We start from the raw sequence: 27,742 nt of genomic DNA, 5'->3' as shown, positions 1-27,742 counted from the left end.
AATTGCAAAAAGGTAAACAAGAAAAAAACTGAAGAATAAATAAAAACCTCAAAGGAAGGGTGGAAGGGTAGTATTTACTAAACTTCAGAAATCCACTTGTCAACTGAAGTTATACGGTAGTAAATTTAAGTCCCAACATCACTGTTGTCAGAGTCATTATTATATATACAAAGATGGTTGACGTGTCTCCACTTCCTCCCACTGTACAAACAATAAGCCAAGATATCCTTGATACAAGTGCTGCCATCTTGTGCTAGTGATGTCCTTTGGAGCCAGAGTCTGCTCACTTCAGCAGTGATCAGGTGGTGGAGCCTTGCTATCGAATTCCCGCCCGAGCCGGGCTTAGTTGTCAACCATGACATCAGTGTGTTAGGATCTGTGGTCTGTGTAACCATTTGCAGCAATTTACTTAAACTAACAACCGGCCTCCAACACAACACAGAGGTTGCACAGAGCCCCTTTAAATGACAGAAACCATCTTGTACATGTTCTTTGTGCTTTTAGTTTTGGCCTTTGTCCCTGAGATGTTTTGGCTTCTCTTTTGAGGAGCTGTCATGTCATCCATCTTTGTTATACAGTCAGTAAGGAGGGAGGGATTTGCCTTTTACTAAGTATGTTAATTTATCTGAAATGTTAAGTTGTATTTTGAATGTTTTTTGGGGATGTGTGTATAACGGACAGTCCTGTGTTTTTCCACAGGTAAAGTCTTGTTTCGCAGAAGTCACATAAGAGACGTAGCCGTCAGGAGGCTGAAGCACCTGGATAATTACTGCAAAGTAAGACAAAGGCTGTATCAGTTTGTCTACTGTTAACGCAGAACATGTCGTCTACTAGGACAGTAAATGCTGACTACTCATTTTCTAGTTTATATGTGGCTTTGAAGAGCACTTCATCTGTGTCAACACTCTACTCCTCGACCATCTGAAACAGTATTTCCAAGGCAGGCCCCAACATTTATCTCCCCCCACCAGCCTCAACAGGAAAGCAACTGCTCTATCTGCAATGGTCATTTCCTGTCACCAATGTAAATAGGCAGCCTATAAAGGAAACAAGGGAAACGGGGGCACACAGGGGTAGAACAGAATCTAAAGAACAAGAATGAATCAGCACACTCATGAGTGCAGATGGCTAACTGACCCTCTTATGTTCAGTAGGTCAGCGGAGGGAATGTGGGGCAGGTGCGTTGCCAAGTGTGGCAGCAGTTTTCATTTAAAAGAACTAAATAAGATTTGCAGTGAAGGCAAGAAGCTTAAAGACAACAGAACTAGATCTCTTTTTAATATGTTCCCATAAGGATGTCTTTTCTGATTCTAGTGCAGTCTTATTTTGAATATCTAGCTGAAATGGGCGATTGTTTTACTACAGCGACTCTGTGTTTTCCTTTGTTTTAACCCTCTGGGCTCAGAGCCTTCTTCCTTCCCCTCCACACCCTCCACATCTCCGCCTGCTCTTCCCATCTGACTGACTCTACAATGACTAAGACTTGTAAACCGGTTACTCACTGCCATTCAAACACAGCCCTTTTAAAAATACATGCAACCTTTTAAATATGTGCTGTTGTTGCATCTAGTAGCTTCATCCCTCCCTTCTTCCCTGCAGGCTCTGATGAAGCTCCCATCACACATTTCCCAAAGCGATGAGGTCCTTGCATTCTTTGAGACCAAGTTAGAGGACCTCAACCCTCCCACGGAGTGAGTAACCATCACTGTGTACTTAAATCACAAGCCATCAGTGAGCATTAGCATCATCTCTTTTATATGAACTGTTAGATACCAAACACACCCCTCTAGAAAGACAGTGTGTGTGTGTGCGCGCGCGCGTGTGTGTGTGTGTGTGTGTGTGTGTGGTTCAACAGCTGGGACGAATGCCTTTCACCCGCTCTGACCCATCTTGATCCGGAGGCTTTGCTGTGTCTCAGGGTTGATTGATGGATGCTGTTTGAGAGGCACTGTGTTTTATTAATAATGATTTCTGGGAGGTGACACCTGATCCCAAAACGAATCTGTAAGGATCAGCAGTGTCATGAGGGTGCGTCTGAGTTCAAGTCTGGGGGCCGATAAAGCTCTCAGTCTACTCATTTGTCTTACTCAGTTCAAAGTCAGAGTGGGAGTGATTACAGACTGTCCGCTGGATTACTTATTGTTTGAAATCTTGTTCTGTCCTTTGGATTTACGTTCTGTTGTCTGAGACTATTTTCTTCCAGCTAAGATATAAATTTAAACTCATCAGATGTTGTTTGAGTGCATCTCAACAAGGAGAAGAGTCTGGTTGAGAAACCTCTTGAAGGGTCTCTACTCGACCGCCAGATCCTCCACCTCTAACCCCGCCGCCCATACATGTTAATCCTACTTCAAAGTGAGGTCCTCCTCCAGTCTCCGAGACGGCTGAGTGCAGCTTAAATTGAGAGGTTGAGATTGTCTAAAAGCCACCCAAGTGCTGAGTTCACTACAAGGAAATCAGGACCTTTTAAAAAAGTCTTTCAGGATGTTATTCTGTTCTGTTTTCATACATTCACAAGATCACAGCTAGAAGGAGCATTTATTGTCGATATTAGAGGCACAGTATGTAAGATGTGATTTTGATTGAAAACATTAAAAGAGTAACTTAAAAATGAGGGCAAGGTTCGAAACTAACGTAGCTGTATGTCATCCCCTTTTTGTCATCCCATTTCCTGTCATTTCTCTCATATTAAAGCCATAAATAGGCAAAAAAAGAGTGAATCATTTAATGGATAAATTAAATGAGGGACAGATATGTAAAATAGTAAAAAGTAAAATAATAATTAAATGTTATAAAATGTAGTTTAAACATTTACAGTTGATTTTAACAAGGTGCTGTTTCACTGTATAATTTACAGAAGATAAATCTAGAGCAACCATGAAACTGTATTATACATATTTTAGGAGCTATTTCCTCACATTTTGGTTGAATTCAGGAAGCGTGATTGTTTGTTAAACCCTCATCTGCTACTGCCATCCAATGGACAGCAGATGTCACTGCACACATTTAAAAATAATGGATGTGATGTCTTGTCAGACACAAGAGGGAGCCCTGCTATAGGCAGCGAGTATCACATTACACTGATACTCAGGTTATTTATGCTGAGAGATTGTGTGGATGTTTGGGGTGATTTTGCTCTGTGTTGTTTTTCATAAGAACAGTTTGGATATACAGAATTGAATGTCTTGATTGGCCTATTGAGATTTATGTTGAATAAACTTTGGTGAGATAGTGTTTACAAGAAAGACATATCCAACTTCATCTTTTCTCTACATAGAAAGTTCTTCTCTCGTGATCCCTGTGTGTAGAAACATCAGTCAACATCAATGGGGGGACGAATGCCTCTCAGACACCTGAACGTCTGAAATGAACAGCTGGAACTGCACATATATAAAATACTTTAATAATGGATTTTGATTATTTTTGGCCTCAGATCCTTCAGATAAAAGTGATGTTCACTTCAACTTTAAATAATGGCATCCTCTTTTAAAGGAGATGAGGAGGATTAAAGGCTGAATGTCAGTAAAAGTTGAAAAATGGAAGTAAGGAGAAACAAATTAAGATAGATAGACGTTATAAAACATTTAGATATTAAAAACATGTTTTTCATAGTTTCCTTTCCTTGGGTCAGTACTTCAGATGATAGTTTATGATCAAGTACATGCAGGGAAGATTGAATTATAGACGTTAGATTTCCTTTATGATAATAAATGCCATGTGGCCGGATATTAAATCACATATATTAAAAAGTTTTAGTCATCAGTCATTCTTTCGACACTTCAGAGTACATTTGGCTATTATGCAGATTTGAAATTGGGTGTGTGGTTTGTTTGTAACAAGAGACAGTGAGGTGACTTTCAAGGTGATATTTATGATATTTTATGTCATCATTGAGCTTTGAGGTGTTTTGCAGAGATAATACGAGCCATCAGTGCCAGCCCGTGTTTTTGCTGGTCCACTGTGTTTGGCTGCAGTGCGACTGCTTTGAACTTTATTTATAGAGTGGAAACAGGACGTTACACTTTGTTGATCCCCATGGGGAAATTTGTACCCTGAATTGGATCCATTTGAGCTATTTAGGAAGAGTGTGCAGCGCCTGGAGACCATCTGCAGCTGAGGCCAGCAACTTGGTCAAGGGCAATGGCACAATTATGAATAATTCAGTAAACATATGCATATATCCATCATCTCCATAGTAACATTTTACGCATCAGAAGCTGAATCACCACTGCTCATGTTTGGCTAATCATATGTTTAGATTTTGTTTTTTGTGGATGGGCCTCTTCCTCCTGCTGCTTCTTTGGTTTGTGCAGTTGTTCTGTGGCCTAACAGACTGTGGCTCTACATCTAGACTTCAGAGTCTGGACATATGGTACCCAGCGGCAAGCATACTGACTCAGCATACAAAAAATAAAGATTAAGACTTCAACCCACAGGAGAAAATGTACTGCTCCTAAAGAAAACTCATACTTCCTGCAATGTTCTTCCAGTTCAGACATCCAAATCAAAGCCATTGAGGCTGATCGTACGAATGTTCTAGGTTGTATTCACTAAACCTCCTTCAAAGCTTTTTCGTTATGCATTTTTTATCTAGTTTAAGTAATTTCATTACGTCATCACAAATGTTTTCAACAATGCTCAAAACCAGAGAAATTACTCCAATCCAGTCCATCATTTCAAACAGTGTGGATGTGTTGGGTTTAAGTGTGTTTCTCTGTGCATCTCACATTGACTTGAATTCAGCTATAATCACAAATTGGCGCCAAGACAAAAATCGGTGACGTTATGACCTTTGGGAAACACTGAACACATCAGATAATATGTCAGAGACTGAGCAAGGGAGTCAGCAAGTAGCTAGCTATCCACTCTGTTGCTAACTGCTGTTTGTTTTGCTCCCATGATCCCATGCCACTTCACAACATCATCAAACTCAATTTGTTTTGATTGAGAGACACCCAGCGGCAAAATTTACTCACTGTTCATTTAACTACACAAACTAAGTAGGTGGGAATTTGTGAGAGTTCATCGATGGCACAATCAATGCTCCTAAAATGTCCACGTATGGCACCTTGTTTGTGTGTGATTCACATAGATGTTATCACAGTCACAATGTCATATCACAGGCTTTCAAGTCTAGCGGTAAAAAATGTATGAGCAATTTTAAGAGTGTCAGTAGTGGTGTTAGAGGACTCGAACTAATAATAAAAATATTAACAAAACAACCTTCAGTGATGTGTCATTGGAGGAGTGCTGTACTGTGACAGAAATAAATAAAAAACGATGACAAATGAAGTTAGATATGAGAGTAAATGCTTTTCTAAAGCAAAGCGGTCCATGAGCAATGTGAGAGGTGGTGAAGGGGATATCAGAAGGGATGATATTATAGCCTACAGTTGGAGATGTTACACTGTCGGGTCCAGCAGAGGATGAAACCAGACTGAGACCTGAATAAAGAGCCTGAGGGAGCTGCTGGAGTGAGAGCATTTTCCTCATAACTGCTGGACTGAATACATTTTCTGTGTGGAAATACGCCAATAAAAATGATCACCTCTCACTAAATTGGCAAGCCAGGATGATTCTGATGATTTGGTGAATAGAATATTAATTTTGCAGCAAGCTTGTCTCAGTAATATGTTTCATTTAAATCAATTTCAGGATCGATTCTAAATACTAAATTTATTCAGGCTGAGGTGATGTGATTTTAGGTCAAATTAATGTCTGGACCGCTGAAGAATTCTGTTCTCACCCAAGAGAAATTTTAATGTGATAACACTGGCAAATGTGACTCTTAAATCATTCCTACGTGCCACATGAGAACAAATCTCTTGAGAAAAAGTGGTTCTTGCATGAATTAATGTCCGTCTGCACTCCACCAGGCAGCATCTTCTTGTACTCTGGTAGTTTCTTAACAATGCCTTCATAAGCCTTTGTATCACATAACTGGATTCCATGTTAATTGCTGCACACCCTGTAGACTTGTCGAGAACGAGAAAAGCGGGGATCAGTTGTGTCACTGAGCTGAACCAGACTGCAAGGTTGACATAAAAAATCCATGACAGCTTAGGCTCTGCAGTTTAAGATGAAAAAAAAGGAATAACCACCGACTTTGGAGATCAAAATGTCCTCCATTTCAGTCCTGTGCTTGTGGCAACATGTAGACGAAGAAGAATTACGGCCCTTTCTCCATCATATTCCCATGAAGGAAGGCACAGCACATCTGATCGTGCAAGACACATGAGTCTTAAGCATGAAATCGATTTATGTGATTAAAGGCCCAGTATGAAGGATTCAGTGGCATCTACAGGTGAGGTTGCAGATTGCAATCAGCTTAACATCAATCATCTGTAACAAAAAAAAAAAAAGCTGCAGATCGGTGTGTCTGTTCTGGGCTACTTTAGAAAAATGGCAGCCCCTAAATCCTCCTGAACCCCTCTAAATCCTACACTGGATCTTTTCTATCTATTCAGATACGTGGAACAGAAATATGTACTGTAGTTCATAGACAGTCACAGAGGCTGTCAGAGTTGAGATGGTTTGAAGATATGAGTAAAGTGCTTGTGACAAGATGTGTCACTTCTGTAGCTTCAAACTAAACATAGGTCCGTGCTGTTGGTATAGAGCCTGTGGTGAAAATACATTTCCTCAGTCATACCCCTAATATGTGTCTACTTTCATACGTATATAAACAGATAGACTCACTTGACTGTGGACAATGTTACACTGAGTTATCTTCATTACTCTGGAGATTTACTGCCTTAAATATAACTTGTCTAACCACGTAACCTGTGCCAAAAATTCGAAGATGTAATGATTCTGTCCGGACGCCTGGCTCGTGTCCTGGCACAGCAATTTCCTTCGGGATTAATAAAGTCCTTATCTTATCTTATCTTATTGACCTGTTTTTGTCCACAATGAGAGGTGTGTCCTCACACTGTCAATGTGAAAACACAACACGATTACAAAATTATGTATTTTGATTTATATGACAGAGAAAGGACTATTTTTCTTTATCGCAGGATGCTTGAATTTTACATCACCATTTCACCACAAGGGAAATTTTAATGATTTAGAGTAGCATTCTTTCACCCTGACATCACTGTGTAATCATGACCAAGCTTTGCAGGAGATTTTGGCCCATGTGGGTGAGTTTACTGTGCTGTGGTGAGGCTCTCAATGAGCAGCATCATTACCTTTGTTAACCCTCAGAACTCCAAGCAGCTTCTTGGTGTTTTTAGCTCCTGTCACATTTTTTTGTCAAGTTTATTTTATAAAAAACAGAAACGAATAACAGGCTCCACTTACTATACATATTAAGATATTCATTTTTTATTTATTTTTTTTTTTTACAAGCAAATGGGCAGCTCTTAAGTGCTGTATCTCCATCATAATGATTTCCTGTTCATTGACGTCGACCCGTCGACCCCTGAGCTGGAGGTGACTCCTGCTGAGGTTAATCTCGGGTCAGGCAGGAGTGTCTGTGTAATGTATACAGGCAGCAGAGCAGACACTTCAGTCCTCTGGCTTGGCTGAGAAATGTGAGCAAAGGACTGATGTCTCACACATTCCATTTCTAATAGGCCCACCTACAAAGAGTGAGCTGCAAACAGATGGTTATTCTCAACTCAAGCTTAGGATGGACTCTCACGGGCTTGGATATTTAATGATGTGTTCAGGCCATGCTGTTTATGTCTATATACTGTATGTGCATCTCCTGGCATGGACGTGCACATAATGAAACCAAAGCTGTATGATATGTAGAGACGACCTCACTGCTTTCTGTTGTTGACGAAAGGTTAAAATGCACACAGGCGCAAAAAGTCTTTAAGCATTTAATAGTGTTTGGACATATTCTCGCTCCCCTTACCTTCCCCTCATCTATTAGATTTTTACTGGTGATAGGAGGAGAGCGCACAGAGCCAGGGTTGTGCGCTCACTCTCCTCCTGGGAAGAATATTATTCCAGCTCTGTGCTAAGGGGTCATGAGCCAGCAGGGCAGGTCAAGCATCTTTATCCCCATCGTTTCTCCCCAACCCTCTATAGTGCTTCTCTCAGTTTCATCTCCACCCTGCAGGATTTTAATAAAATAAACACAGGTTGCTTCATGAAATACTTTAGTGTAATGTATAAAATGTGTTACATCGAATATATCTCACAGGATGTCTCGATGTGAGCAGAATCTGGACCCTTTGCAATAAACATGCAGTGATTTATCTGTACGTTTATGCTACATTACCTACGTACTCATTCACCCTGCTTGCTTCTCCAATCCTCAGTAGAATCTGTGAACTTGTTTAAACTGTAAAACTGATGACATATTTGGTTTCCGCTCCTCACGATGTGTGTTTAACCTGTTAAAACTGGACAAACACAGCTAAGCAAATAAGCTGATGATGCCTCAGTTAAAGTGTATGATCGTGCCATAACGTTGTTAGAAAGCTTAAATTCCATTTTAAGCCGTTTTAAGATAAAACGGCATTAGCAGGGCACAGTCAACAAACAAACATACAATCAAACAAACAAACAAGCTAACTGTCTGTAATATTTTATTCCCAGACTTCCACTAGATCCATTTCAGTAACATATTTAGAGCCAAACTCCACATAAAAAGAACAGCGGCCGCAGATTATTTTAAAGCTTTTATTAATATCTAAGCCCGTCCAACAGCCTAAAACAGCCAATGGGTGATCGTGTAGACTGGTGACCCACTCTCTCTTCCTTCTTCTCTCTCCTGAGCAACTTTCAGGCCAGCCTCTATATGTTTGATGCGTCATGTAGCCAATGTGATGTCAAGTCCAGCAATACATAGTCTAGATCAGTTTTTAAAGCCATTAACTAGTTCTATGCATTTTTCTCTTGGAGTAGCGCTTGTTTTTGACTATTTTGTGTGCATAGAATTTGTGTAAATAAGGAAATAAAAAACTAGAATGACTTTTTTTGCCCCTATGACTCACAAGGACGGGTATTTGGAGCTCACAAATTGAATTCTTTTTTTGCCAGGCGCCTGAACATTTCCTCAGAAAACCTTGTGTTCAGTGTCCATTTTCAGTGAATTGTTATCTAATTTGAACTTGGTCCATGTTTTACTATATCATGTGGATCCATTGTGGTTCCCAGCCGTGAGGGCAGTTGTAGGTCATCTGTAGGCGTATTTTTGCGTTAAAAAATGTGGGCGAGAAAAAATTGATAATTCAGTGTGTTCAGACTCCCACAGATTGATGTCAGAAACACTTACAGAGCTTCTCACAACTTGGGAATTAAATCAGCTTATAACCTTTCCAAAGAGCCCAAAACCATGCCTGTACTCTAAATGGGTTCAACAACAGCTTTGAATTTACTTTGGGCTGGACGGAGGAAGGCATTTAAGATACATTTACATTCATTTGGAGGGAAAAGTAAAGTTATCTCCAGTGTGCATCATCTGCTTACTTTTTAATCTGCTACAACTCTGTTTATATAGGCTCAGCATTGATGTTTAAAATTATCTGCCCATCGTATATTATAATGAGTTATGAAATTCTCATCCACAGTATGAACATTGCTTTAGGATCCAATATAAACACCGTTTCTACTGTCCCACAATCCAATTTCATAGGGCCTTCACGGTTGAATTTGTTGTTTTATTTCCAAATTAAGTACGGATATCATTTATGTTTTTAATGAAGCTGAACCGAGCTGTAAGCTATTACATGTGTGATTGGAAATGTCTCATAACTCACATTTGTTCATACATCTGGAAAAGGAGAATCCTCGCGCCAAACATGACTTTATCTGAAGCAACAGAGGAATACGGTTATTAGTAAAAAATGTTTTGATTAAGCCAGAAGTGTTTTGAGGGTAATCCTATCATCGTGCTCGTCCTCTAGAAGCAAAACTTTAACATGCAGCGGCTTCTTTGTGCTGCAGTTTGAAATATCCTGCTTAGTTAAGTGTAATCAATAGAACACAACGAGTTGATGACCAGCCTGTAACCATGTAACCAAATGTTGGACCAGATTTATCCAGGCATGCACTCCATATCCATAACTGGCCGTGGCTGTAGTCCTGCTGCTGGCCTCTCCAGAGAGCCCGGTGTCTGCTCACATCTGCGTCAAACTTCAGCCTCTCCTCAGTGGGCTCTCTCTGCAGCTCAGCTAACTAAACGAGGACATGAAGTCAGCCAAAATGTTCAACATGCTACAAGCCACAAAAACACATGTGGGCACAGATTCTGTTGTGAAATCTTTGCGCATCCTCGTGGTTTAATCTCATCAAACTGGATTAAGTTATTACGTGAAGCATCATCATTTATGTTCTTGCGTTGTAGTAAATGAGGCATGAGCTCACAAATTGAACTGACAACACTTTAATGAATGAGTTTAAATGTATTTACCTTGTGTTCATCGTACCAGTTTTTTGTTTGTTTTGGCTTCTAAATGATTAATTTCTGTCTGAATGAAGTAAAAGCAGCATATTTTCTCGGGCTGAACAAATGCATCAACAGCGACAGGTTTACAATCATGCAAATGATCGGTTCCAGTCTAGAAAATAAGAAAGGAGCGGCACACAGTCGCGTACAGTAAGTGCACACAGTCAATGGCAGACTGCTGCCCTGTGACCCTGATGAGCATGAAAGCACAGAGCGGGTTCATTCACACTGATGCTCATTCTTTCAGCGTTTTGTCGCGGAACAGAAAGACGCTTTCACATCTAAACATGAATGGGATTTATCAAGGGGGATATGATACTGTTGTCAAGTAAATAAACAGTGTTCTGTTACACAGAGGCAGCTGCGTCGCTCCTCGGATGCACCATTTGAACTGAGCCGTGGGAGTAGATTGGCTAAAATATCTGATGATCTGTTTGGTTACTGTCCTTGACACACTTACACACCCGTACAGTATGTTGTATCCCACCCCGTCTCCCTCCCTCTGCCCATGGGTCAAGTTCTGCACGCATTCTCAACGAGGGCTTGGCTGGTGCCTGTGTGCCAGCCACATTTGGATGGTCCCATGCAGAGATTCAGCTGTAACCATTTACCGGATTGATCAAGTTGTATTAATGCTCTGACTTCTCCTGCACTCACAACCGTACTGACCATGCTCCTCTGGTGTTGTTTCTTTTGCAGAGACTGTGGAGGCTCTGGCAAACGGAAATCAGGTAAAGATCTGAAATTCTCTCACAGCTGTCTGTCGACAGAGTCTGTATTTACTGCCTACTTGAATGATATTGTGGTGTTGATTTGTGACATTGTTAATCATTGTTTTTTGGTACACACAAACTTCGTAGGGGAACAAACTCCATTGTTTACACACATTAAAGTCTCTTTACGGGTCTTGGAGTACTACTGCCAGTCTTGCAAGTCTTTTTTGGCTCCAGAGGGAGCTGCGTAATGTCTGAAAAATTGCCTGAGGTCATAGCAGCTATTGTGATAATCGATTAGTGGTTTCAGTTATTTTACACGCTCAAATGCCAAGAATTCTCCAGCTTCGGCTTCACCTGAAGTGAGAGGATTTGGAGCTTATCTTTGTCACACATGACAGTTTTTACAGCACTCTTTTCTCAACAGGTAATCAATGATTAAGAAAAGATTTATCCGTCACAGTGTTGGAGTTTGGCTCGGGCAGCATCAGCTTTACAGAATAAAAATTGACAACCGAGATGAGTTAAAGTTGCTTGAAAGCTGAACAGTCATATACAACTCTGCCTCTCTTATATCTGTGTAACATTGCAATAGCTGCCATTTTTCCCTTGTGAGTTTCTTCTTATTCACTGCAAGTGAGTTAACTTCCAGTCACTTTACCCTCATTTGATAACAACTGCCAAGAGGAGACATAAAGCAGTGAGTCTGATCCGTTTAGAGCGCCTGAATGTTCAAAATATTGTCAGTGTTGTCCTACCCCTTATACGTCCTTTAAAATGGGCCAACGATTATTTATGTTGTCATTTAATCTGTTCATTTCTCAATAAATCAATTAGGTATTTGGTTTAAAAGTGTCAGAAAATGGAGAAAAGAGGTTGGTCACTTTTTCCCAAAGTCCAAGTTGACATCCTCAAACATTGTGTTTGTCCACAACCCGAAGATATTCAGCTACAGCCTTAGAGGTAGAACAAAACCAAAGAATCAGAGGATTTTGATTGTTTCCGTCTTACAAAAATACTGAAACAGTTTAATCAAAACGGTTTAATCAATCATCAGAACAGTTGGCAACTAATCATTTCATTGATGACAGCATTGAAGGAGTCAAATGTTATACAGTTTTAAACAGCAGTTGTTCTGAATTACGTTACTACTCGAGAAAACAGTGTTAGATGGGGGAGACCACCTGTTTGTGCCTCTATGCTCTACATGCCAGGTTGTGTTTATGTGTGTGTGAGAGAGGAAGACAGAAAGACTGAGTGACTCAGCTGAGCTTGGGGATACAGGCGTAGGAGGCAGCAGGAAAATTATGAGAGGGCTTTAGTGAACAGCTGTGCGAGTGTTGTGTATTTGTGTGTTCATGCCGTCTCAGATACCCACATGCGTTACTAAATTACAGGTTAGTGCTGCAATCAGATGCAAACTCGCCGTGGCCGTCCATCCTGCAATTTGCCACAGTTACATATGACATAGCCGGGCCACGAAAAAGTCTAAATAAATGACCTGAGAGTACATTTTTTTTGTGGGTGATCCACTTTGAGCAAAAGCTGTGCCGGAGCTGCCACCAAACGAAATAAGACCCCAACCTAATTTCATTATGTGTTCCATGGTATTGAGGCTTTACGTAACAGGGGATTCCAGCTACATAGCGAAATGGAAAATTTGTCTTATTTCAGCTGTGTGTGTGAGTGTGTGTGTGTGTGTGTGTGTGTGAGAAAGAGAGAGAGAGAGAGAGAGTGTGTGTGTGTGTGTGTGTGTGTGTGTGTGGAGTAGCCTACATTCAGTCTGTGCAAGATATTAGATTGGTTTCCAGTTATATTCATATCGGCTGCCTGGAAAGTTTGTGCCTGTCATTTTCAGCTGCTTTAATGTGAAAGGTTTGGTTTGATATTAAATCTGTTATCACCTCTGTAGTAAGATGTACGCTCTGTACGTTTACGCTGACAATAAATCATTCGATGAGATCAAGTCTACCAATGAAAACAATAATAACACACTTTAAGTCTGGTACTCAAGAAGATTTACTGTTCAGAGTCAACCTGGAGGACATACCGTACAAGGCCTTCACCATCGCCCCCATGCCGGACATTAGTGGTAAAAGCAGCTGAAAGATTGATCTTCCTCTTTTAACGCCGGACAGCAGATAAAGTGCAGCGAGTCTGTGGTGATATTTGTGCTGTAGCTGCAGCTTACGGCCTCCATAATTACATGGTGCAGGTCTCCCATAAGAGTTTACTGAGCCCCGGCCCTAAACAGGAGAATGTAGCCCGCCACCACAAAACTGCAAGTGGTCAGAGGTTCGACGAGGAATTCTGTTTACCTCCGCGCACACGGATGATCGCTCACTGTCCGTCTCGTTGTCAGCTTTGCCTTCATCATTTTCCTCATCGTCTTGATTGTTTTTGAAGGCCCCGTCCACATGCACAGGCATTTTTACTACATCTCTTAAAATGTAGCCTGTTTGTATGAGTTTTGGCAGATTCATCTATTGTCTATATTGCATTTAAAAATTGAGAGAGACATTCTAAATTTAAATCATTATTGTGATTAGATTTAATTATATTAATTTTTGCCAAGATTGCTCACCCAATTATCTGTTGAGCATGTCTTTGGCAATTTCTTCTTGTTGTACGATGTGTAGTATGTAACGATATCAATGGGAAAAAGGTGATTTAAAAGGGAGTTGTGTTATATACTTTGGGATTTTATCGCTCATATGTTTCCAGTAAGATTCTGGCCCATATCTCATTTGTTGTCCTCCAGCTTCCACTTCAAATGCTCCACAATATGAGCTATGTTGTTCACTCAGCATCACAGAAGCCACTACTTAAATAAAGTCTAACGTATAATAGAGTTGTCATAAGTGACAGCAGATACCAGGCTCATAGACATAAATCACTGTCAGATGACTGAGACGGCTGTCATAACGGAACTCTGATGGAAACTTCTCTGGACCATAGTGATGAAATTCATAACATTTTTTATCAAAACTGCCGAAGCAAAGACAATGAGAGACGTTTTTTAGATAAAAGAAAACAAAGCGAGTGTTGAAATTAACTTGGCTTGCTTCAGATTCAGATCATCTTTAAAGCATAAGTGTCGATCTGTATTCAAGAAGAAAGCGAGATGAGCAGAGGGCAGACACAAATTGAGTAGGAGAGGAGAAGAAATGGAGCGCTCAGGGGTGTAGTGCATGTGAAAAGCAGCTGGAGAGGAGAGGAGGTTTACGTGGCAAGTGGAAACCATTTCAGAGTTGCGCATGGACTGAGGGAGTGTGTTTATGTGTGCAGACTTGCTGTCTTTATTTGAGCTGCGGGTCTCCGGGGGCCTTCAGGGTGTACATGTGTGCAGGAGACTGTGTCTATGTGGGTGTTTACATGCCGTACGTTGGCGTGCATGTGCGTGCGCCCGCTTGTTGGGAGGAAAAGGGGTTAATCTGTTGATCCTAGCTCAATGGTGGGTGGGTCAAGAGATCCCTGTGTTTGTTTGTGTTTGCAGTTGGATAAGATTTTAAACTGGCATAGGAAATCATTAAGGCCAATGAGCACTTCCAAATCCCCTCAACAATTGTGCACTGTTTCAGCAGCTTCTTTCTCAATGAACAGCCAATCCTCCCTCCCAGACTAATGCACAGTGAGTCTCACAGTAGCAGAAAGATTCATTTTGTGGTTTAACCAGGTTTAACTCTGCATTTTACTTTGTTTTTCCACTAGATGTCGTTAAAAGTGGTAGACACGGCTGTTAAACTGAATTCCTACATTCAGCTTTTACATCAGTGTAGAAATGTTTGTTTGTTTTTTGGCCCGAGTTACCACTTAACTCTGGCAGAGTCGCAGCTCCACCTCCTCCAGCGTGGAGCTGATCCAATACAGGCCTCTCTGTTTCTGATAAGTGACCATTTGTCACAGTGGGCTTCCACCCTGGAGGAAGCACTCAGGCTTTTTGTTGAAAACACCATGTTCAAGCCAGAAAATGTTCTGTAGTAAGTTAGATCAGAAATGTATTCATTATTTGTCATTTTGTATAGCACGTCAGTCGTAGGGATAAGTCACAGCATGGTGTTCTTTGACGCTCTTCCTTTGCATACAAGTACAGTAGTCAAGTGTTAAAGACGCCAGAGTTACTACTGGAAAACCTGATGAAGTGGAGGTTTGAAGTCCCACTTACTTAATTAGCAGCTTGCCTCTGATCCTAGACTCTTTGGAAACCCTCTGAATCAGCAACATCCACTGCAATGATGCTGCGGCTGGGCTGGAGTTAAAGGTGGAGTGTCTTACCTCTAGCAGAACTATGGAGTGATGTTTCCCAGTGATGTGACTGAGGCGATGTGAGTCCCATTTGTCATTAGGTTGCAAGATTCGCAGTCCAGACTATTTACCAGTGACCTTTTTAGTGATGTTGCATAGCACCAACAAAGGCAACAGAGATGAAACACAGTCATTAAAAATAGCCGTAGAATATTGTTCCTCAGATTTGCAGGACAGATTTTGTGCTTGCTTGAGGTGATTTTTGCCTTTTTTTGGAAAAGATTTAATGCACTTAATGTGAAATGGAAACATCTTTTCTGAATAAGTTTTGATGTGGCAAACATTTAAGTCACATGACTAATCGGTCTTGAATCAATTGTTGGCGTCGTCCTGGATATTCTTAAGAAGAACTTTAGATTCCCGTTCCCAGACTAACTAAAGTTTGCTTTACAGACAGCCAAAGTAACTGGTTGTGGTTCTTCCAGATGTCATCCCCACTCCTACATTATTCGTGGACTTTTGCTGGAAGTCTGACAGTCCTGAGTTCTGTCAAAATCCACAATTCGTCGAGTCCACACAGGTCCTCAAGCAGAGTTCCAAAGTCCACTTGGGGTGCACTAATTTAATAACCCACAATTCATTACTAAATGGACACAATATGAAGTTATCATTTAATGTTTACAACAATTGCTTTATGAAAGTGTTACTGGAATCATGTTTAACAATGCATTTTATTGTTGTAGTCTGTAATGTGTCTGTCAGCACCTCAGCCTTGCAGCATTTTGCCCTCATAGGCTTGACGTGATGACAGTGAACACGCCATTGTACGTATGACTCAGCCGGCAAGTCCAGGGGGTGGACATTTGGATTCAGCCTTTATTTCCTCTTCTTTGAGGTTTTGCTTCCAGTTAGTGACCTCTACTTCTTCTAGTCTGTTCCAGCCACACTGCCAACTTCAGACAAAATGACACTTTGTGTAGTTTAGTTTCTTCCCTCCAAACCAGTTGATGGAAATGCACCTAATTCGGCACAGCTAATGTAGTTTTCAAATTCCTCCAAACATTGGCTATATTTGAAAATGTTCTATTTTTCTGTCCGGCATTTTACCTTTTAACTTCCATGACAATACTAATGCAATAAGAGATACAGCTGATCAAGTTAAGATAATGGAGATATTCGACAGTTCTTAACAGCCTTGTGAAGGCTCTCTTACTGTAAGATGAATTTAGGGAGAGTTTCTGTATTATTTGTTTGTGGTCTGCCCCTTCTCCCCCAGGGCCACATACTGATTCAATGACATGAGTACATCTGTACTACATTGAACAGCAGTCCTGTGTCCTTTTCTAATCCAACTGCACATCTGCTGCTGATGAGCCAAACAAAGGCATTGCACTTTGCCAAATTTTACTCCTCTCAACCCAGATCTGCTCTCGTAAAGTTACCCCAGGGGTCCAAAATATGGCACTAAGATATAAAGGCCAGCGCCAACTATGCTATCAAGCAAAATGCTTCATCCTGAAAAATCTCTGACAGAGAAAAATTCCTGGGTTTAAATGGGTAGACTTGACTCCCTAGTTTCCTCCTCATGGTGATGAATTATCGCAAGGTTCCCAACTGTCATCATCTTTGGACGGAGCTGATGATGGGTGAGTGGGGGTGGAGGTGAGGGTTGGATGTAGTTAAGATGTCTGGGAGTGCAAGGGTGGGAGCAGGAAGCACATGTATAAATCTGAGTGAGGAGAGATATAAACACACAGAGTGGCTGATCGGGCTTTCTGAGGCAAGCCAAGAAGAAAATAGTTTTCACAAATCAGAAATACGTTAGATATACACTGTGCATACGCAGACTGTATAATACATATATAAACAGGCTTGCAAGCTCGCACATACTATGACGGTTAGTAGTTTTTTGTTTTTTTTTAGTCAGATGTGCCCTCACAGCCCTATATTTATTTATGTTCCTTTATATTACTTTATAACAACTATTTCAGCCTTTTGTCAATTAGGCTACTTCTAGCTAACAATTCCATCCTTGGATGGATAACTTTATGCTAACTATCTTAACCATTTATCCAATAGCTGCTTTACACAAACTGCTCCATCTAATTTTAGCTAACAGTTTTAACCAATTATCAATTACTTTAAGCTAAAGAAATTACACCTTTTATCCAGAAGCTACAATTATCGATTACTTTATGCTATTTGTAATCATTTATCTATTAGCCTACCGTACTTAAAACTACAATATGATTACCATTTTGGTTATCCATCACTTTTAGCTAACTCTTTAGACCATTTATCAATTGCCTTTTAGCTATTTCATGTCTTTGTCTGTTACTTTTGTCTAGCAATTTCGAGCAATTGTCCAGTGCCGCTGACAATATATATTTTAAACCCTTTACAAATTATTTTATGCTAATTAGGATTTTTTTAGCTCTGTCAATCATGTATCCCTAACCTTTAGATAACCTTTAAACTCCTGTGGTAACTTGCTGAGTCTCACAGTTACATGTAGACTAGACTCTACATGTATATTTTCCACTTCTGTTGATTCTCACAATCTTTCCACACACACACACACACACACACACACACACACACACACACACACACACACACACACACACACACACACACGCACACATACACACACAAACACCCTGGCAACTGCAGAAATAATCACTGTACTATATCACTTGCATACCAAGCAAAAGACACCTCTTTCAGGGTGTGACTGATAGAAGATCCGTTACCCTCACTGGGCAGATGCATTTTAATGAAACCTTCATTTGTACATAGTTATTTATTAAGCTCATTTTATGCTCAGCTTGCATTACACATAGCTCATTTGAAATTAAACCTATCCTGTCCAAAGCTGTTTCACCCCATTTTTCTCACACACGTTCTCCTTGTTCTGGCTCTGTCTTCCTGCTGTTGCAAAACATTTAATTTCCTGAATGGGACTGAAATATTAGCTTTTGTTTTTCAGGCCTATTGACTTTGCTGAAAAAGCCTTTACTCACTCACCTCTGGTCTCAGATTTACTGTTCAACCACAGCAGCAGTTAATTGTGCGCTTTAGAAACCCCATTTTGCATCATTTGACATATATTATGGTTTTATGAGATCACAAGTTTTATTTCCATCTGTCTTGAAATTATATTGTTGACAAGTGTGTGTGTGTTTATTAATGTCCAGGATAACATATTTATATCAAACTAGGTTCCTGCCAGGCCTTTATTTTAGTTCAATGCCAATTTCAGTATTAAATAAACAAAGGCAGTGAATACATCTACAGGTTTGTTGTAGCTTGAGTAGAAGGAAAATGATCAATCATGAAAATATAAAAAGTGGCTCATTTGAATTACCGTCATTATCAGTAAATCTGTAAATGTAAACAAGACAAGACTCAAGGTAATGGCCAGAAACATTATCCAAGAAGAGTTTCTGATATTTTATGTTACCATTTGAGAATGGAGTTTAGAGGTTATCACCGGTAAAAAACTGTTTCATAGTTACAGTTTACACTCAAACACATTTGAGTCTGTCTTCTTGTGCCCTCGTTGATCCCATATGTTGAGGGATCAGTGTTAATTGATCTGTGAGTTAAAACAAACCACTCAACCACACATTTCCAGAATAGTGTCCAAGAACTATCACTCCTTGCTGTTACTAAAGTAATTGCTGTTATATTTTACTTTGACGAACATGAGGGCAATACCCAGAATTTAAATAATGTGTTCTTTCCAGCGTGTCTGCACCCAACTCTGTGGTTTAACAAAACATCTTGCACAAATAACGTGAAGCTTCAAAAACCACAGCCTGACCACTGTAATCCAGCATCAGACTCTTTGGCAGATTTAGCATTTGGGATGCTAATGGTGCTGACTTCATCTTTATAAGTTATGAGGTCCTTGACATTTTGAATTTAGTTCCCGAATTGAATGCAAAATATTATCCAAATAGAGAAATGTTAATCTTTAGTCTGGAGTATTGTCGCCAGGTCAGCTCTTTCTGAGAAATGGTGACTTCATCCAAGTTGTCTTAATCTTATCTAAGCCTCAAATCTTCTACCAGTTGGACTGAAATGTTCCTATTTTCCATTTTCAGGATAAAACAGACTTCCTTTTTCCAGAAAATGTGTTCACCACATTTTGATAAAAAAGAAAAAAAAGAAAATGCTTTTCTCTTCTTGTTTCGCTTTATGTTCCATGAAATAAGGGGCAGAACAGTTAATTAAGATGATATAGAAATTGCAATATGGCCAAGTGCAGCATCAGGTCAAAAAGGTCTAAAGTGCAACATGTAAGAATTGATCAGCTGTCAGATTGCAACAAAACACATAGGAGGCAACATGTCACCAGAGTAACCGCTACCTGCTGCTAGCTATAGTTGGCTTTAGCTAGTTAGCTCAGTTCGCCAGGCAGCTAGGGGTTCTGACTGAGAGCTATGATACCAGGGGAGTGTTGGTGTTGACGTTGCTAGCACAGGAGCTTTGGATCCAGACAGGCTGGGGCTAGCTGGTTAGCATGTTAATTTAAGTAGATATCTCTGCAACATAACTTATAGACATTGTATTGTTAAAACTGCTATGTCGTTACATTCTGTTAATTATTTCAGGTATATAAAATGTCACATCAACATTATTTTAATATTTTTCTTAAAATATATATATATTTTTTTACCATATCATGCAACCCTGCTGGAAATAGCTGTGACCAACATGAGTTGAAAGCCCTTTTTCTTCTCATTAACTAAAGTGACTGGTGGCAGTGAGTAAAATCATCACTGTTGTCATAAATAGACTCCTGTAGAGACTGTGTTTGCAGATCTTTTTCACCATAAGCAGCAGTCTTATTAGGGTAAACAGATATAATCTTAAGTGTGCAGACAGTGGCTTCCTCCTGCTCAGGGCTTTGAACTCAATGGTCAGCAGAAGCTCCTGTTAATGTGTGAACTGAATGTCAGCTGGGGTTGTGACTGGATTCCAGCTGACGCTTGTTAGACGTGCCTTAGCTCCTTGAGCTATGCTTGCTTTAAGGATTTATCATGATTAAGGTTTCAGCTGGGCTCAGTTTAACTAAAGCCTCACTCATGTGAGGGGCAGAAGTCTTGCGAATGGTTGTAAAATATCAATATGTCAATATATGCTCTTTCTATATGTTTATAAATGAAATCACACATTTCTGTCTTTAAAAGGCATTCCTAGATGAAGTGAATCAAACTCTGGTCAAGAAGTTGGATGTGGCCAAGTTATGAAAGAAGGCACAAACTAAGTCACTGCTGGTGTTTATATGGTTAACTCAGTGAAGTACAGAAAGGAAGGTTTCCATTGGCTGGGCTGCACGCTGTAGTCAGAGCTCTAGTGTTTCATGGAGACAGAGGGCCATCCCTCTGAGCACAACTCCAGCCCCTTCATCTGGTTCTATTTAAGGCCTCTAGTGCCGACTCGTATGATTGGCGTACACAACCCCCTACTCTTCCTCCAGCTCCAGCCCCATCTGAGGAGAAGGAGGCTTTTTAGCAGATGGTTTATTTTCCAAGGGAAACCATTTCTTTCTCCCACTCTACTGTCCTGTCCTCAGCTGGCTTTAGCTCACTTTTCTATCACTTCTACGGCTTCTTCTGCTCTCTCATTGCTGCTCCTCTTTTCACTGTGTTAATGTGTCTGTCTACATCTGCTGAACCAGGCCCAGCTTTGTTGGACAATCAGGATGAGGTCCCTTCAGTAACACAGGATGGATTTTCTGCATTTGACTGCTTAATCCTTCACTTTTTTGAAGGAGATTCTTTTCCTAAACTTCCAGCATCTCCGTTGCCCTCGTTGTTGGGCTGGAGGGGGATGCAGCTCTATGGCTAGACTCTCAGGAAGATGCACTGAGCCCTGTGAATATTGTGATTGGCTGAGCTCTACAGACAAAGTGGCCTATGGCACAACGAGTGCCCAGCAGTCGTTCTCGTGGACCTATGGCTGGCAGCTGGCTGACAGCATGTTTTTTCCCATCAACCCCAGGTCTGGATGCTTCGGATCCCATGCTCCTGGAACAGTATGTGGTGGTGGCCAGTTATGAGAAGCAGGAGCCTGCAGAGATCAGCCTTCAAGCGGGCGAGGTGGTCGACGTCATTGAAAAGAGCGAGAGTGGTGAGTAAATGCACAACAAAGAAATGCATGCATGTCGCGTGTATGTCAGACACAAAACAGACTCTCTCGTGATACAGCCCATAGTTCCTCAAGCATGCAGCCCTTTCCCCGACTCAACCCTCTCACCTCCTCCTTTGTCCACAGCTTGCTAGCTGTTACTTAGCCCCATCTGGAGGCTCACTTTGGCCTGCAGTCAGCCCTGTTTTTTCCCACTGTTGGTTTAGGCTGGGGGCCAGAATGTTGCCTCTAGCAAGAGGAATGTCTTCCAGACTCGTATTAATTATTCCACCTCACTTTAATGGAAAGCCAGCAAGACATGCCGGCTTTACAAATGCCAGCTGCAGAGAGCCCTTAGTCAGCTGTTTAACCTCTGGAAAGAGCTAGCAGACAAGGCCAAAAGCATGTTTTAGGCTGTGTGTGATTCAGTTGTACAACATAATACATAAATGGTTAATGAGTCAGTAAAACTTCACGATCTTCAAGGAACATGCTGTAATGCTTCCAGGAATTTGTATCTATTGTGGGAGGAAGAAGATATAAAAACAAATAACCAGGTTTGAGATGCAGTAAATGATCACTGGTGAGATAGTTTTTTAGATTTTATGACACAAGACACTAGAAAAGCTACTCAAACTGCAGTTACATGTTACTCACTTTAAATACCACAAGTTTTGGGGTAAATACACTAAAACTAATCTAAAACTAGTCTAATCACCTGCAAGAGTCACATTTATTTTGAAAGGAATTCGCCATATGAAGAGCAACAGTGACCGGAGATGTATAGGGCCCAGTAACAGGGTCTGACGTTCAGCTTTAATGGTGTGCTGAGACAGTAAAACGGTAATGGGACTCATGTGTTCGGGGGGGGGGAGAGAGACGGAGGAGGAAGCAGCTACGAGAGAGGCAATGGGACTTGGGTTTCATGATGGGTGTGAGTGGAAACGCCATGCCACACTGGCCCTCGAGGAAGAGGGTCCGTAGAGTGGGATCGCTTTGAAGTGTCACGTGTCCTGCCTTTGGGTTCATGTATTTGTTTTCACTCCCTGCTCCAGTAGGATTTTGACTCAATGGGGAGCCGCTGTGAGGCGGATATTCCAACACCTTGAAGTCCTTTTATCGGGGGCCTTATACGAGAGCTTTGCTCCATGAACTTGAGCTGCGGCAGTCCTGAGGCTCCTTCTTTGCTATTTGTTTTTCAGCTGACCACCGTGTAAAGATCTGCGTGCTGATGATTCACGCAGAATGTGAAACTCATGCACCTCAATCATCTCTCTGCAGATTTATGATTTCCAGGCTACATTGTTTTCGTTGTAGCTTAGTTTCCATTATGTTATTGTTTTGTTTCAACTTCATCTCCTATTCAGGCTTCGTTTTGTTGCTACTCTCATTCATTCATCTCTCATTTGGTCGGATTTGTCACAAGTTTCTAGAAAGCAAAACATTAGACTCCAGGCTTCTTAAAACACATCCTATTTGACAGTTTTATTACACACTGACGGACACGTTCACAGAGATCTGTAGTAAACACAACCCTCCCCGCTCCTTTACGTCTTGCTATGGAGACCGTTTCCAGCAGCACAGCTAGCATTTAACCGAAAACTCAACACCTCCTGCAATGGAAGTCGTCTAAACTGCTCCATTTGGCTGGCTGACATCACTCCTCATCCCTGTGCCAATACTAACAAGACCAGGTGTGTGCTAAGAAGATTTCAGAGCTCATTTGATTTAGCATCCATTCCCTCGCAGGATAAGTACAATCCCTTTAATGGTCTCTGACAGATTGATCAGGGTATTACAGAGCTGAGTATGCTGAGTTAGAGGCACTAAAAGGTGTCTGTTACATTTCTAATGATAAAAGGGTTTTTTATTGAGCTCCCAGTCACATATTTTCCTTCAAAGCCATGCCGACTCAAACCGACGCGGGCTCCCCTGCTGGTTCTTTGGATGCACTCAGTGGAAAATATCAGTATATTGTCACTCTGCCATCTAATTTTGTATCAGCATTGTGTGTCCGACTGGTTTTATATGAGATCTTTTTCACACAAAAGGTGTGAGAGTGTAACAGTGACAGATCTAGAGATGGAAAACTGTAGCTCTGTGTTATTTTTGCCACTCACTCTAGTCCTCCAACAGAAGTCCTGCTGTTAAAGCTACTGTAGCATAGACTGTGGCTGTGACTGCTGCCCAGTGCAGTTATCGACTTTTCCTTACCTTGGATTAGATAATATATGCCTCTGACGCGGCTACTAAATCTAGGTCAGACCTATAAGCGAGCTCAGCTTTCTCCACTTTTCCAGCCGGCTGCCCTGAGCCAAGGCAGTATTTTCCATCGCAGTGGCTCGACGATACAGTTTGTGTCGTGGCCTTTGTTTCAGCTAGTACAACAGTTTATATTGATTTCTAGTTTGTTGGGATATAGATAAGTAGAGTAGGTGGTAAATCAACCAAGGCTGCTTGTTTTTCCAGAATAAAACTTAAAACCCAGGAGTTACTGTTTGCTAACACCCATGAAATTAAATGCAAGGCTTAATCTGAAGCAGCAGTATGAAAATATGCATTCAAAAAAGGCATAAACTTTTGTCAGTAATTAAAATTAGTTTCCTAATTATTAATTCTGTCCTCGCTCCCTCTGCAGCTATTTTATTTGTCTGTTTTATGAGAGTTTGCCAGGGGGAGATGCTGGCTCAGGAGGAGAGAGTAGTGCAGGCAGAAACTCAGGGAGAAAATGGAAAAAGACATTTCCTGCCAAAGTTAGTGGTTCAGAGAGGTTGGTTCATTATAATGGCTTAATGGATCCTCCAGGATGCCTCCTCAGTTTACACTCTACTGGAGGGATGTTAACTGAAGCTAAGCTAGCAGCCGTGTTGGTCAGTTCAAATGCTCTGTACTCAGTGGTTTAAACTCTGCCCTTTAATGGGGTAGTATGTCGGAAGGGAAAAAATAATTTGCAGCCACTTCTGGAAATATTGTACTTATTGCAGATGCTTCGCCTACACCTCAAGGGCAGCGTTAGGCGTGTTGTGCCCAGTCCTGAGTAGAAAATCTCTCTCTGTGGACCAGTCAGGGTTTAACTTGTCTCCTATCCAAGTCCAGATCAGCCTCTGTGATTTACAGTTTGCCAAAATGAACTCCAGGAATGCCTGTCTGTCTGTCTCAGAGAGGCCGGCTCTCATCCATCAAGTCCCTCCGGCTTCCCCAAGACCCCCTGGCACCGCCCTTGTACAGTATCCACCCAGATTACTTATGCAGGGTGGAGTAAGTGAAATTTCAGGAAGAGCCTTGTGGGTCACTCACTGAGACAGTAATCTGAACTGTTTAAATTTGCCCTTTTCGTCCTCACGTATGCGTTTTAAGTTCGACAAATCTTGGCCTCAGAGAAGCTGGGAGGTTGCAGAGGTATCCTGCAGGTGATGTTCAAATCCTGGCAGGTTAAGCTGTTCTGGCCCCTCAGCATGGCACGGTGGAAGTGCAGGATGTCTTCCTAAGTTTCATGTGGAAAAAATGTACCAATACAACAATGTCTTGAGGCTGGAAGCAAGATTATCTCAGCACAGCAGGAGCTCTGTGTTCAGAGAGGCTGGTTTTTCACTCCAAGAGAGCAGAATTGCTGGTACTGGAGATTTTAATGTTAGCTATAACATTTTACAAGGCAGTATTTGTATAATGGCAAAAAATGTCCAGATCCAGACATACGTTCAATCGCCTTTTACAGCTGCCTTTTGTCATGATTTTATTCCAAAGTGTATCAGTCTTATGAATCTAAAATGCATGCTTGATACTGTTATATCTAATATAATAACAACACTTTCGCCGACATTAGATGGAGACCTAATTTACCTTTTGGGCCCCAGACTAAATAAAATGACAGCTTGAGTTTCACCAAAACTATCGGTTAGTCTGAGAAGTTGCTGTTGCGTAAATATCAAGAACACAAGCAAAGCAACTCAGAACATGAAATAAGTACAGTAGAAATGCCACACTTATGGCTGATTAGCTAAATTGGCATGTCAACAGCTAAGATGGGGAACAGTAAACCTGTTCAACATTAGCATGCTAGTGTTGTCATGGTGACTGTATTAGCATTCCAACGTTAGCATTTTATTAAAAGCACTGCTGTGTCTAAGTACAGATTCACAGAAGTCTCTGTGACTCTGACCCAACCTTGGTAAAGGTATTAAACTAGTGTGTCTACTTGAAGTCTTAAGACTGCAATATTTGTTGTTGCACCTCCCCACGTCCTGATAATCATCCTGAACTACCAACAGGTGATTGGAAAGACAGTTGACTCACAATGATAACACAATGTATCAGCTATACAATAATGAAACCATCTGCGTTTAGATTTGTTCCCTTTGAATCTCACTCTCATTATGATTTTTTTTTCCTCCACTGGTAACGAAATCGCCAGAGAAAATGAAGGCAGACTGGCGATCCAATTAGGCTTCCATTATAGACTGACATTTTTTCTAGTATTGTTGGTAGTTGGGACCTTGAGGAAAACAGAACGTGAGGAGGTTGTCTTTACGACAGAAGAGCCAGCAAGAACACCACTTGGAAACATGAGGGGGGAAAGTTTTCTGTCTATATTATTTGAATAAACATCTGATGGCAGCCCCATAGATCAATGTTGGTTTTAATGTAATTGTTAATATTGGAAAACTGATTTCTTTTGGTCCACTGTGGTGTGCCCTGTACCAGCCTCACCCAGGAGAGAAGCACTGCTGTGCACAGGCTGTCTTTAGTTTTTTGTGACAAGCTCTCTGTTTCCATTTTAATGAGAGAACTACAATCCATTTTCATATTTTAGCTTCAGTGTGACAGCACCATGAAAACTGGCCGTACCAAATTTTCAGTCTCTGATATGCAGCAGGATTAAAGACAAGGTCAGGGTTAAGCTTCCAGTGCTGTTTGTGCTCAAACCTCCAGTTTCCCAATTTGGTATGTGCAGCTTCAGCAAGAACATGTTTCCTTGTATAAAAGAGGAAAAACCCTATAATTCTTGTCAAAGAACCACCAAAGACATGATGCAAAAAACTTGCCAAGTGTTAAATGTCTTTTCTTGAGCTGAAGCTGCAGCAGCAGATGGAAGACACATTATCTACTCATAGTAATCCTCGTCCTCCACATTCTTTCAGCTCACCAAAGGAAGTACTAATGACAAGAAATTAACCTTATCCTGTATTTCTTGATATGGAAACTCAGACGGGAGGTTTGTAAATGTATTTCAGAAGAGTCTGCCACTGCTGTGTTTTCATGCATCTAGTTACAGAGCGATACAGGCTGCAGCAGGAGCAATAACAGTATTTAATAGTAGTAATAGTGGAGCCAAAAAGGTGCCTCTCTGTCTCGCAGAAGAATTGACCATTGACTCAAACTAAAGGTGGGCTTTCAGACACTCAAGGACCGCTGTGTCTCCAAATCAGCAGAGAGCACTCAGGCTGTGGGCTATAGCTCCGTTCAGACCATGAGGGGATCCATTCAGAGGCTGGGAGGGAGAGAAGGTTATTCCTTAGGTCAACATCGAGTCTTGAAAGCTGTGTTGTGCCGTTCTCGCCCACCCCCTCTCGTACCAGAGCCACCCAAGTAATCGAAACCCAGTGTTTTCTGAAAACCCGAAGTGTGTGTATTGGACTGGATACCTTCCCCCTTGTGCTTTGATACTGGATCCACTGTTAATGAATACAGAAGCTGGAAATGAATGGGGTTTTTCTCCTGCTCCACTCAACAGTGGTGTCAGATATCTGCAGGACTGCTGAGCCACTGCATTCCTCATCATCTCAGGTCGTGAAAAAAAAAAAGACTCCCTTGTGCTGCTGGATCTGTGGTTCTCATATTTGTGCGTAGAAAGCACAAAACACTGTTGATTTCAAATTTGCATACAGTTTTAGGTGTCCTAATGATAGATTTTATAGGGATGAGGAGGGTATTAGGGAGCATGGCTAAGTCACGCTGTGTTATGTAAGCCATTGCTCAGGTATCAGACTTGATCGATCGTATACCTAGATTGCAGTTTTATGGGTCACTCAGTCACCTTAGGTAAAAACCCCAAATTGCATAAATCTAGTTTCTTGTTGCAGCGCAGAATCTGTTGTTGATTACAGTAAAAAATGTAGCCGATGTCTTAAAACTGATAGAGTTTCCAGATGGCAGAGACAGAGACAGGCAGGGCTCAGAAAATCCTGCTCCGTCTCATCATGTCTGTATCATCTGCGCTCACAGGGGGAGAGCACAGGTTAGA

General features: G+C 41.2%; 1 protein-coding gene across 7 annotated transcripts in view; it reads left to right on the top strand.

Moving 5' to 3' along the window:
• Nucleotides 1–27,742, top strand: part of LOC119034099 (SH3 and PX domain-containing protein 2A-like) — a 60,609-nt gene that overhangs the window by 15,652 nt on the left and 17,215 nt on the right. For all 7 annotated transcript variants that reach the window (XM_037124823.1, XM_037124821.1, XM_037124825.1 and 4 more), the window contains exons 6-9: nucleotides 700–776; nucleotides 1,600–1,691; nucleotides 11,105–11,136; nucleotides 21,376–21,504. In XM_037124823.1, coding sequence (XP_036980718.1) covers nucleotides 700–776; nucleotides 1,600–1,691; nucleotides 11,105–11,136; nucleotides 21,376–21,504 — 330 coding nt within the window. The remainder of the gene's footprint in view (nucleotides 1–699; nucleotides 777–1,599; nucleotides 1,692–11,104; nucleotides 11,137–21,375; nucleotides 21,505–27,742) is intronic.

This window comes from Acanthopagrus latus, chromosome 15 (assembly GCF_904848185.1).
Source record: "Acanthopagrus latus isolate v.2019 chromosome 15, fAcaLat1.1, whole genome shotgun sequence".
Lineage (NCBI taxonomy): Eukaryota > Metazoa > Chordata > Actinopteri > Spariformes > Sparidae > Acanthopagrus > Acanthopagrus latus.
The sequence above is the reverse complement of the archived record's forward strand: the minus strand, read 5'-3'. Positions and strand labels throughout refer to the sequence as shown.